Genomic DNA, 11,522 nt, shown 5'->3' on the forward strand with positions numbered 1-11,522 from the left:
AGAATGGTTTGGGTTGGAAGGGACCTCAAGTCCATCCAGTTCCAACCCCTTGCCATGGGCAGAGACACCTTAGGCTGCTCCAGGCCCCACCCAACCTGGCCTGGAACCCCTCCAGGGATGGGGCAGCCAACACTGCTCTGGGCAACCTGGGCCAGGGCCTCTCCATCCTCACAGCAAAACATTTCTGCCTAAGATCTCATCTCACTCGACAGTATTTGTAAGCGGTAAAATAAGACTCATGCCTATGCTCTGCAGAAACATGACCCTTCGCCCCCAGAGCACTCATACACACCTTGGGCATCCTCAATATTGAGACAAGAGAATTCACCATCCACATGCCAGGAGACATTGTGACTGGAATTGAAAACACCCACCTTACCATTAAGATTTTAACAAGACGTTTGTTTAGTCAATAATAAATATATCTCAGCTAACAAAATACACAGAGGATAAAACACTTCAGAAGCAAGAATTTTCAATCCTCTTACAAGAACCTAACACTTTGCCATCAATGTTATTTTTAGCAAAACTGATTATCTCAATCTGCCAGTAAGTGATGACAAAGCTTTCAGAATACCACCTTCCATCCTTGCAACTGAAAAGCAACTTAGCAGTGGTAATTAAATCACTGTTGTCCCTCTCGGCAACCGGATTCTGGGGCCACGGCTTCAGGATCACTACTACGCCTGCATCCAGCTGAGCTACTCACTGACACAAGTTTGAGTCACAGCATGTGATGTCACACCAGCAAACTTTTGCTGTTCACGTGCTTATGACTTTATGTTTGCTCTAAGATAGAAAAGATGGAGCAAGACCAAATTAAAAGTTACACAGGACTGACGACTAACTAGAGTGAAGCTTGCTTTAAAAGTAAACAAACACCCACAAGTGAAATTTGAACTGTCACAGTGAGTTTATCCAAGAACAGTGTTTTGCACGATGAACTCTTGTGTTACAGGTCCACTACCAAGAGATCTAGGGCCATAACTTGGGCTGCGGCTCACCGAGCGTCCCTCCACCCAACAAATAACCTCATGGATATTTAAGCACTTAACTTTATCCTGAAATCCACAGGAAGCCAGGCTCCAAACTTCTGGTGGTCCTGGTTTAATGAATTAATGGCAAAAATGGGAGAAACTCCATTTTCTCTGATTCTTAAACAGTTATAATGGGTAGACTACATCAATGCTTTCTACCCATGAACATCCAAGGCTGAGATGCTGACAGGGAAAGGGAATGGAGGCGCAGCAACTGCAGCTTCTTCATCAGCAAAAGCAGCTGATGTGACAACAGGATGAAGAATTACAGACCAGTGGTTTACACTGAACCACCACTTCAACTGGTGACTTCAGGCTGCATCAGCAGGACATGCTCAAAGAGTCACAACTTCGCTACTGAAATGAGACTAAAAGAAAATCTAGGTTCTTAAACAATTATTTTTAAAGAGGAGATTAGGGTTTATTTTATTTTCTACAGGGTGAGTTAAAAGACAGGAGCTGCTGAGCCATTTCTCATCTGTTTCAAGACTCATAGATGACACTGAAGTCCAGAACAACACACGTGTAACTAAAAGAACACAGCGAAGAGTAACAGTTAAATGTCATAATCACCACATGATAGTACCACCTAAATATATTCCAATCGCCGATATGATGACAGGTAATACTACGTTTAATCAAAAAGCAAGACAATAACATAAGGAAGCATATGCATGGCATATTTACCAACCTGATTACAGTTAACCTGGGTAACACTGGTTTATCAGCTTAAACAATCAGCAGCTAATTAACTGGGCATTTAACAACTAGGTAATAAAGTTTCTTCCCAGAGAAAATCAGATTGGAAAAGTCAACATCAGCTTAAACGTGATTAACTTCCTGTCCCATTGCTGGTATAGCAAATCCAATTTACTAAATAGTTTAAAGGGCGGGTTTTAATTATTTCACACACTTCCAAAGAATCTAACACTACCTTCACACAAATACAGTACGGTGGTCAGCTCAAGTATACACAGACTCCAGCAACACAAAATATTACTGAAATAGAACACACAAAGCCTTCTTTAGGTGCTCAACAACGCCAGTCTTGTAATTGATATTGGAGAAGCCCTCATAGAACCTTTACAAGAGGGAAAAGCACTCGCGGTGCAGGAGGAATATGCAACACAACACTACCTTGGAGAACTTCTTTCAGACTTCTCATTGCTTCTGATTTCTAAAACAATCACTAGGAAACAAATCTACAGCTACACAAACCCTTCTGAGTCCGCTTTACGTATTTGACCTGGTTTCAAAAGGCACACAAAGACCTCAGAATACACACAGAGCACTCAATCTATCTCTCTGAAGTGTTTTACACAGCAGAAACTGAGGCAGCGCAGAAAGATGGTGATAGGACTAGGGGCAATGGGTATAAACTGGAGAGCGGCAGATTTAGACTGACATAAGGAAGAATTTCTTTACTACGAGAGTGGTGAGACACTGGAACAGGTTGTCCAGGGAAGTGGTGGCTGCCCCATCCCTGGAGGAGTTCAAGGCCAGGTTGGATGAGCCTTGGGCAGCCTGAGCCACCCCACCATGGCAGGGGGTGGAACTGGATGGGCTTTAAGGTCCCTTCCAACCCAAACCATTCTATGATTCTATGACGGTGTGGGAGAAACACAGCAAGTCACCAACAGAAGGATTCAAATGACCGGTTCATAGCTGTATCAACAGAGAATAACAGCTTTGCTGCCTTCCTACAATTTCTACTGAACACAGCAATTCCAGTTTTCCCACTTTAATTGTTCAACGCCAAAGACAACAATTTGTTTTCAGCTACAACAGGGATTTAAAAAAAGAAAATAAAAACACGCACAAATTGATAATGAAAGAAAAATAAACAGTTTCAACCAGAGAGGCTCAGAATTACTAAATGCCTGCTGACCTGCGCCTGGATCATTACATACTCAGGTTATGCGATTCTCCAAATCCTGGTTGGCTGGAAGAACCAATCTGCATAACAATGACTACAAAAAATGGCTTCCCTTAGTGTCCCCAGGATGCACATCCCTCCTCCGCTTGGCTAACAGCAGCCAGCCTGCTCAGAGGATTAGCGTAAGAATAGAAATCACTGTGGAAATCCACAGCTCCAACTGCCCAGACTTGCTGACCTGCTTCACCCCAGACACCAAATTGATTTATTTTTCAAGCAAAACAGTCGTGGACTTGAAAATTGGAGAAATATTTGTTTCTTTTGTATTCCGGCATTAGACATGTGCAAAGGGCAGCCACCAGACGCGCACAGTGAACACGAACGGCTTTCCCTGCCGCAGGCACAGAGAGCCCACACGCTCACCTGTTCAAATCCTTGCCGGAGTCTGGTGGAGGAAAAGGAGCTTGTCAGGACCCCTCTCAGCTTGGACCCACCACATTCATCGCAAAACCCCCTTGTCAACAATCTCGCCGGCTCTGCTGGTACAAGATGCTGCTGCCGTCCTCCAAAGGCTGAGCCGGATACCGGAGCTGCTGTCGGGAGCAGGAGCTGCACCAGGCAGAAGCCATCCAGACCGCCGGTTCCACCAGAGACATTAGTCTGGGTCTTACAATTCACAGATTTACCTACTTCTCTTGATATCTTCTTTCCTTTCTCCTTGGGATCAGCCAAAACAGTATCGAGCCACCAACTGTGAGACAATAGCTCCTGCCCCGGTCAGCGCCACTGGAATCAGATAGGAACCACTACACCGATAAGAATATTTTGAGAGGAAGTGCAAATGAAAATAATCCCCTAGTTCATCAAGAGGCCAACATCTCCCCTTTATTAGAAGAGAGGAGAACATAAAGGCCAAGGGAACCCATTCCAATTTTTCTCTCCCCTACAAAGCTCTTCCAGCCATAATAAAACATGAAAAACATCATTTATTTTTGGAAATACGTATACTGGGTTCCTGAAAAAAAAAAACCCCACCAAATTTCCCTATAAACATATGACAGTGTTTGGCATGTTTGCTTTGAAATAGGGGAAGCTGACTGGAATCATCCCCGTAACGCGGTCTGACACTTCATGCAAAACAATGCATTCTAACAGCAAAATGACATTTCCTTTGCAGAAGTTCACAAAAGAAAGAGAAGCCCCAGGGGAAATGGCCGAAGTAGCACTCTTTCCATTTTTGTTAAGATTCCCTCGGCTCCCTCTGGGATCTGCTCCTCAGTCAGTAAGTCACCACTGCAGCCCTTCCTCCTGCGATTCTATAACGTCATTGCTCGCCTCACTTTGCAGAAAAAGAGACTGTTAGGAACCAGGATACTGACATTTCACAACCCATCAGCCAGTGGCACAACAACACTGCAACATCCAGCTACAAACCACCCATAAATCCCCAACATAAGAAGGAGATGGAGCTGTTGGAACAGAGGAGGCTACAAGGATGATCTGAGGGGTGGAGCACCTCCAATACAAGAAGAGGCTGAGAGAGTTGGGGAAGACATCCAGGAAGAACCTGGAGAAGAGAAGGCTCTGAGGAGACCTTAGAGTGACCTTCCAGTACCTGAAGGGGCTACAGGAAAGCTGGAGAGGGGCTGTTCACAAAGACTTGTGGGGATGGGATGAGGGGGAATGGGTATAAACTGGAGAGGGGCAGATTTAGACTAGACATAAGGAGGAATTTATTCACTATGAGGGTGGGGAGGCCCTGGAACAGGTTGCCCAGGGAAGCTGTGGCTGCCCCATCCCTGGAGGTGTTCAAGGCCAGGTTGGGTGGGCCTTGGAGTCCCTGATCCAGTGGGGCCCATGGCACGAGGTGGAACTGGATGATCTTTAAGGTCCCTTCCAACCCAAACTATTCTATGATTCTAGGATAAAGATCTAAATACTAAGACAATTCCCAGTGAGATTTCTGGTGACCTGCCTCAGATGTTCTTTGTTGCCTCAGAAACTTGACAAATTTACTTTTAAACAAACAAATCCCAGATTAAGACCACAAGCTGAAAGAATGAACAATGATTTGCTTCTGGTGATGGACTAATATTTCTGCACATGACGCACGGTATTAATACCACGTTAACACTTTCAGTTCTGTGGTTTCCTCAAATAACAGGTTTATATTGCCAGACTCATCCAGTTTTTCTCCCCGTTATCATCTCAGTCATTCCATGCCACCAAAGGGATAAAATTTTGGTTCTACTTGACACCTTCAATATGTTCAAACGTTCTAAAGCCATCAGCTATGAGGGCACACATCCCGGCACGGCCCAACCAACCTCCAATAAGTTCCATGAACACAAATCAGTCCAAGCCAAGCTACTTGCTTGCTCCTTTATCATGAGGAACACCTATTATTTTACTTACCAGTCATAATAATCTGTTGATTCAAGGCTAACCTGATTTTGCAAAACTGGATGAAAAGACAGGAAAGAAATCGCATGGTTCTATATAAGCACATGCAGGACATTTGTCCCCATTCTGTAGAGGAAGGTATCCATCCCACGCTCAAACAGCACGCACTTGGAATGGATAGCGAGAGCCTCTGAAATGACCCAATCTGCTCCATATCAGAGAGGAGCGTCCGGTGGCTTTTGGATAATACGCTTTAGGGTTATAGCTCTTTCTTGAGATGAACCCGTTTATTTTAACCTTCCACCTTCTTGTCTTTTCACCCATTCCTCCAAATTGCATTCTCACAGTACCAACCAACGCAACAACCTGGACGCTCATCCCGACGGAGGCTGTCCAAGCCTCTGTCCAAAGCGCTGTTTTCTGCAACATCTCATGAAGTGCAACAAAAAAATGACACATTTCCACCACCTTCTTACAACTGGGCAGTCACCGGTCCTGCCCAGAGCAGTGCTTTGGGATACGAGACAGGTTCTCAGGGGAGAGGAAGATGGGATACAGTTTGCCAGTAATGTATGCGGGTACATACATCCACGCTCCGAAGGTGAACTTACCTTTTGAAGCCATTTCTCAGTCCAAATACATTCCAGGCCTTTCCCTACAAGACCCCAACACCACCATCCTTCCATCACCTCCCCACTGCAGTTTGGTGAGAACATTAATGGAGATCTTCCAGATACACCCACCTCCAAGCACACCACAGGTCTGCTGGGCGCTCCGTCATGTCAGGATCCCGGGCAGAGGGATGAGGCTGGCTGGCAGCCAGGGTGACCCAAGGGGATGGTGACCACACCTGGAGGGGTCTCACCGGGCATCGGACAGGATCCCACCACCCACGCACCCCACAGAGTGGGGAACCAGGCCGTGGACCCCACGGCCCTTGGACCTCACACACTTCACCATCAAAAGACCCCACTGCCTTCAGACCTCTCACCACCCTCACACTCCACTACCCATGGAGTGAGCTACCAGCTCACAGACCCCACCACCCTCACACCCCACAGAACCCATCCCACTGCCCTCACACTCTACGGACCTCAAAGACCCCACTGCCCCTGGACACCACAGACCCTACTGCCCTTGCACCCCACACGCCCCACCACCCATGGACCTCACCACCTTCACACCCCACAGACCCCATCCCACTGCCCTCACACTCCACAGACCCCAAAGACCCCACTCCACCACCCCTATATCCCACAGACCCCACAAACCCCACCACCCATGGACACCACCGCCCTCACACCCCTCAGATCCCATAGACCCCACCACCCTCACACCCCACAGACCCCATCACCCATGGCCACCATCGCCTTAGCACCCCATGGACCCCACAGACCCCACTGGCCTCGCACCCCACAGACCCAAAGATCCCACCCCACCACCCTAGCATCTCACAAACCCCATAGACACCACCACCCTCACACCCCATAGACCCCACCCCACCACCCTAGCATCTCACAGACCCCATAGACCCCATCCCACCACCCTAGCATCTCACAGATCCCATAGACACCACCACCCTCACACCCCACACACCCCACCACCCTCACAACCCATAGACCCCACAGACCCCATCCCTCCACCCTAGCATCTCACAGACCCCATAGACACCAGCACCCTCACACCCCATAGACCCCATCCCACCACCCCAGCATCTCACAGACCCCATAGACACCAGCACCCTCACACCCCACAGACCCCATCCCACTACCCTCACACTCCACAGACCCCAAAGACCTCACCCCACCACCTTCACATCGCATGGACCCCACAGAGCCCACTGCCCATGAGCCTCACAGACTCCATTGTCCATACACCCCACGGACCCCACTGCCCTCACGCCCCACAGCGCAGGGAAGGAGCCCACACCCAGGCAGCAGCCCCAACGCCGCTCTCCGTGCCCGAGACGCGCAGGCAGGACCCCCACGGATGGAATCCCCATTCTCCCTCTCCCGATGGCTCCTTGGCCGCAGACGACTCCTCCAGCCCGGATCCCTCTCTGGGAGGACAACGTGGAAAAGCCACAAACTGAACAAAAAAAACCCCACCCTGGAATCATGTGGCTCCATTTCCCCTTTAATTTCCCCTTCCATTTCCTTTTCCATTTCCTTTTCCACTTCCTTTTCCACTTCCTTTTCAACTTCCTTTTCAACTTCCTTTTCCATTTCCTTTTCCATTTCCCCTTCCATTTCCCCTTCCATTTCCTTTTCCCCTTCCATTTCACCTTCCATTTCCTTTTCCTTTTCCATTTCCCCTTCCATTTCCTTTTCCTTTTCCATTTCCCCTTCCATTTCCTTTTCCATTTCCTTTTCCGTTTCCCCTTCCATTTCCTTTTCCATTCCCCCTTCCACTTCCCCTCTGGCTGGGCTGGAATCCCTGAGGCGACAGCCCAGGGGCACCGGTTGCAGCCACTGGAGAAGCAGCCGTGCCCCTCGCCATCCCCAGTGCTGCTATCGCAACATGGCACACACACAGCCCTTCCCCTGCTCCCCTCACCCGCCCCTGTCGCCACCATCGCGACACGAAAAGCTCTATCGTGACATGACCCGCATCCCCAGCCCTCCCTACGCTCACCACGCAGCAGAGCGGGGACTCAGCCCTCCCCTCGCCCACCACCGCGACACGCGGGCCTCTATCGCGACACAGCATCCTCCCCCACCTCTCCCAAACCTCTCCTCTCGGCCCTCCCTGCGCTCCCCTCGCTGCTCTCCCCTCGCTCTCCCCTCGCCACCGCAGCGGCCACTATCGCAACACGCGGGGCTCTACCGCGACACAGCAGCCTCCCCATCCCAAGCGCCACTAGAGCGACACCGGGGCGCTATCGCGACAGAGCATCCTCCCCCCCAACTCTCCCCCAGCCCTCCCTGCGCTCACCTCGCTGCACAGCGGGGATCGAGCCCTCCCCTCACCCCCCTAGCTCTCCCTTAACCCAGCCTTGCAGCCACCATCGCGACACGCGGGGCTCTATCTCGACACGACCTGCATCCCCCGCCCTCCCTACGCTCCCCTCACCGCACAGCGGGGACCGAGCCCTCCCCTCTCTCCCCCCCCCCCGCGGCCACTCCCACGACACGCAGGGCTCTATCGCGACACAGCTCCCCCCCCCCCCCGGCGCTCACCTGCCTGGGGCCGAGCCCCCTCAGCGCGGAACCGCCATCGCGAGGGAGCGGCGCGCGCCCCGCTCGGCACAGGCGGAGCCGCCCATGCGCGGGGGGGAGGGGCGGCACCTGCGCGGGGGGCGGAGCCGCGACTGGGGCTGGACTGGGGCTGGACTGGGGGTGTACTGGGGCTGGACTGGGGCTGGACTGGGGCTGGGGCTGTACTGGAACTGTACTGGGACTGGGACTGTGCTGGGACTGGAGCTGTACTGGGACTGCTGTGGGACTGGGGCTGTACTGGGACTGTACTGGGACTGGAACTGGGGCTGGACTGGGACTGTGCTGGGACTGGGGGTGTACTGGGGCTGGACTGGGGCTGGACTGGGGCTGTGCTGGGACTGTGCTGGGACTGGGGCTGTGCTGGGACTGGACTGGGACTGGAGCTGTACTGGGACTGTGCTGGGACTTGGGCTGTACTGGGTCTTGGGCTGTGCTGGGACTGAGGCTGTACTGGGACTGTGCTGGGACTGGGGCTGTGCTGGGACTGGACTGGGACTGGAGCTGTACTGGGGCTGTACTGGGTCTTGGGCTGTGCTGGGACTGGGGCTGTACTGGGACTGCGATGGGACTGGTACTGGGGCTGCTATTGAACTCGAACTGGTGCTGTGCTGGTGTTGGTTCTGGTGTTTGTACTGGTGCTGTACTGGTACTGGTGCTGCTACTGAACTGGAACTGGTGCTGTACTGGTATTGGTGCTGGTGCTGTACTGGTACTGATGTTGAGCTGGAACTGGTGCTGTGCTGGTGTTGGTACTGATGCTGTACTGGTACTGCTATTGAACTAGAACTGGTGCTATACTGGTACTGTACTGGTGGTTTACTGGTACAGGTATTGATACTGGTGCTGTACTGGTATTGGTGCTGGTGCTGTACTGGTACTGGTGCTGCTACTGAACTGGAACTGGTGTTTATTGGTATTGATGCTGGTGCTGTACTGGTACTGCTGCTGCTATTGAACTGGAACTGGTGCTGCAGTGGTACTGTACTGGTGGTTTACTGGTACAGGTATTGGTACTGGTGGTGTACTGGTATTGGTGCTGGTGCTGTACTGGTCCTGCTATTGCCGCTGGTATGGTACTGATACTGATGCTGTACAGGTACTGTACTGGTGCTTTACTGGTACAGGTATTGGTACTGGTGCTGTACAGGTACTGTACTGGTGCTGTATTGGTGCTGCAGTGGTACTGTTATCGATCTGTATACTGTACTGGTATTGGTATTGGCACTGTACGGGTGCTGTACTGGTGTCGGTACTGATACTGGTATTGGTACTGTACTGGTATTGCTGCTGGGATTAGTACTGGTGCTGTACTGGAACTGGTGTTGGTACTGATACTGTTCTGGTGTTGGTACTGGTACTGGTGCTGTAGTGGTACAGGTATTGGTACTGGTGCTGTATTGGTGTAGGTACTGGTATTGGTCCTGTTACTTTACTGGTATTGGTACTGATACTGTTCTGATGTTGGTACTGGTGCTGTAGGGTAGTGGTGCTGTACTGATATTGATGCTGGAGCTGCACTGGTACTAGTATTGGTGCTGCTGTTGGTACTGGGATTGAACTGGAACTGGTGCTGCACTGGTACTGCACTTGGTGCTGTTATCGGTCCATATACAGTGCTGGTATTGTACGGATACTGATACTGTACTGGTGCTGTACTGGTATTGGTACTGTACTGGTAACATTGCTGATACTGATACTGATACTGGTATTGGTGCTGGTACTATACTCGTATTGGTACTGGTGTTGGTACTGTGATGTACTGGTTCTCGTTGTTGGTACTGGTGATGTACTGGTATTGGTGCTGATAGTGGTACTGTACTGGTATTGGTAATGGTAATGGTATTGTACTGGTGCTGTACTGATGTTGATGCTGTACTGGTACTGCTATTGGTACTGGTATGGTACTAGTGCTGTACCGGTACTGCAGTGGTACTGTTACTGGTCCATATACCGTACTGGTATTGGTACTGGCGATGTACAGGAACTGTACTGGTGCTGCACTGGTACAGGTATTGGTACTGGTGCTGTACTGCGAGAGAGGAGTACAGCGAGAAAGGAGCTTTCGGGAGCCACAGGACCTCCTGAAACGAGAATGTAGGGAGGTGGGTGGTGGTCTCCTCTCCGAGTTACAACTGATAGGGTGAGGGGAAATGGCCTCACGTTGTGCCAGGGGAGGTTTAGATTGGATAGTAGGGAAAAAAATGTCACAGGAAGGGTTGTCAAACCTGACAGAGGCTGCCCAGGGCAGTGGTGGAGTCACCACCCCTAAGAGGTGTTCAAAAACCGTGTGTATGAGAAGCTCGACATGAGCCAGCAATGAGCACTCTGCCCAGAAACCAACGGTGTCCTGGGCTGTATCCAAAGCAGTGTGGCCAGCAGGGAGGGAGGGGATTCTGCCCCTCTGTTCCTTTCTTGGGAGACCTCATCTGGAGTTCTGTGTCCAGTTCTGGAATCCTCAACAAAAGAAGGAGATGGAGCTGTTGGAACGGGTCCAGAGGAGGCTACAAAGATGATCTGAGGGGTGGAGCACCTTCCATATGAGGACAGGCTGAGAGAGTTGGGGTTGTTCAGCCTGGAGAAGAGAAGGCTCTGAGGAGACCTTAGAGTGACCTTCCAGTACCTGAAGGGGCTACAGGAAAGCTGGGGAGGGGCTGTTCACAAAGGCTTGTGGGGATGGGATGAGGGGGAATGGGTATAAACTGGAGAGGGGCAGATTTAGACTGGACATTAGGAAGAATTTCTTCACCATGAAACTGGTGAGACACGGGCCCAGGTTGCCCAGGGAAGCTGTGGCTGCCCCATCCCTGGAGGTGTTCAAGGCCAGGATGGATGGGGCTTGGAACCCCTGATCCAGTGGGAGGTGTCCCTGCCCATGGCAGGGGCATTGGAACTGGATGATCTTTATGGTCCCTTCCAACCCAAACTATTCTATGTTTCTATACGTGGCATTTCAGGACGTGGTTTAGCAGGCATGGTGGTGGGGTGACA

The 11,522-nt window shown here is 50.9% G+C and overlaps 1 protein-coding gene across 2 annotated transcripts in view; it reads right to left on the reverse strand.

Annotated features, from left to right (window-relative positions):
- Nucleotides 1-8,604, reverse strand: part of ARHGAP32 (Rho GTPase activating protein 32) — a 274,980-nt gene extending 266,376 nt beyond the window's left edge. Inside the window, exon 1 of one of the 2 annotated variants that reach the window (XM_054086884.1) lies at nucleotides 8,496-8,604. Coding sequence is in view for 1 of the 2 variants with exons in the window: in XM_054086883.1 (XP_053942858.1) it covers nucleotides 6,060-6,097 (38 nt within the window). In the remaining variant the exon portion in view is untranslated. Of the gene's footprint in view, nucleotides 1-6,059; nucleotides 6,348-8,495 lie in introns of those variants that run through there. The other variant, XM_054086883.1, reaches the window with a different exon arrangement.
- Between the last annotated feature and the right edge of the window lie 2,918 nt (nucleotides 8,605-11,522).

The sequence above is a fragment of the Cuculus canorus genome, chromosome 23 (genome assembly GCF_017976375.1).
Source record: "Cuculus canorus isolate bCucCan1 chromosome 23, bCucCan1.pri, whole genome shotgun sequence".
Classification (NCBI taxonomy): domain Eukaryota; kingdom Metazoa; phylum Chordata; class Aves; order Cuculiformes; family Cuculidae; genus Cuculus; species Cuculus canorus.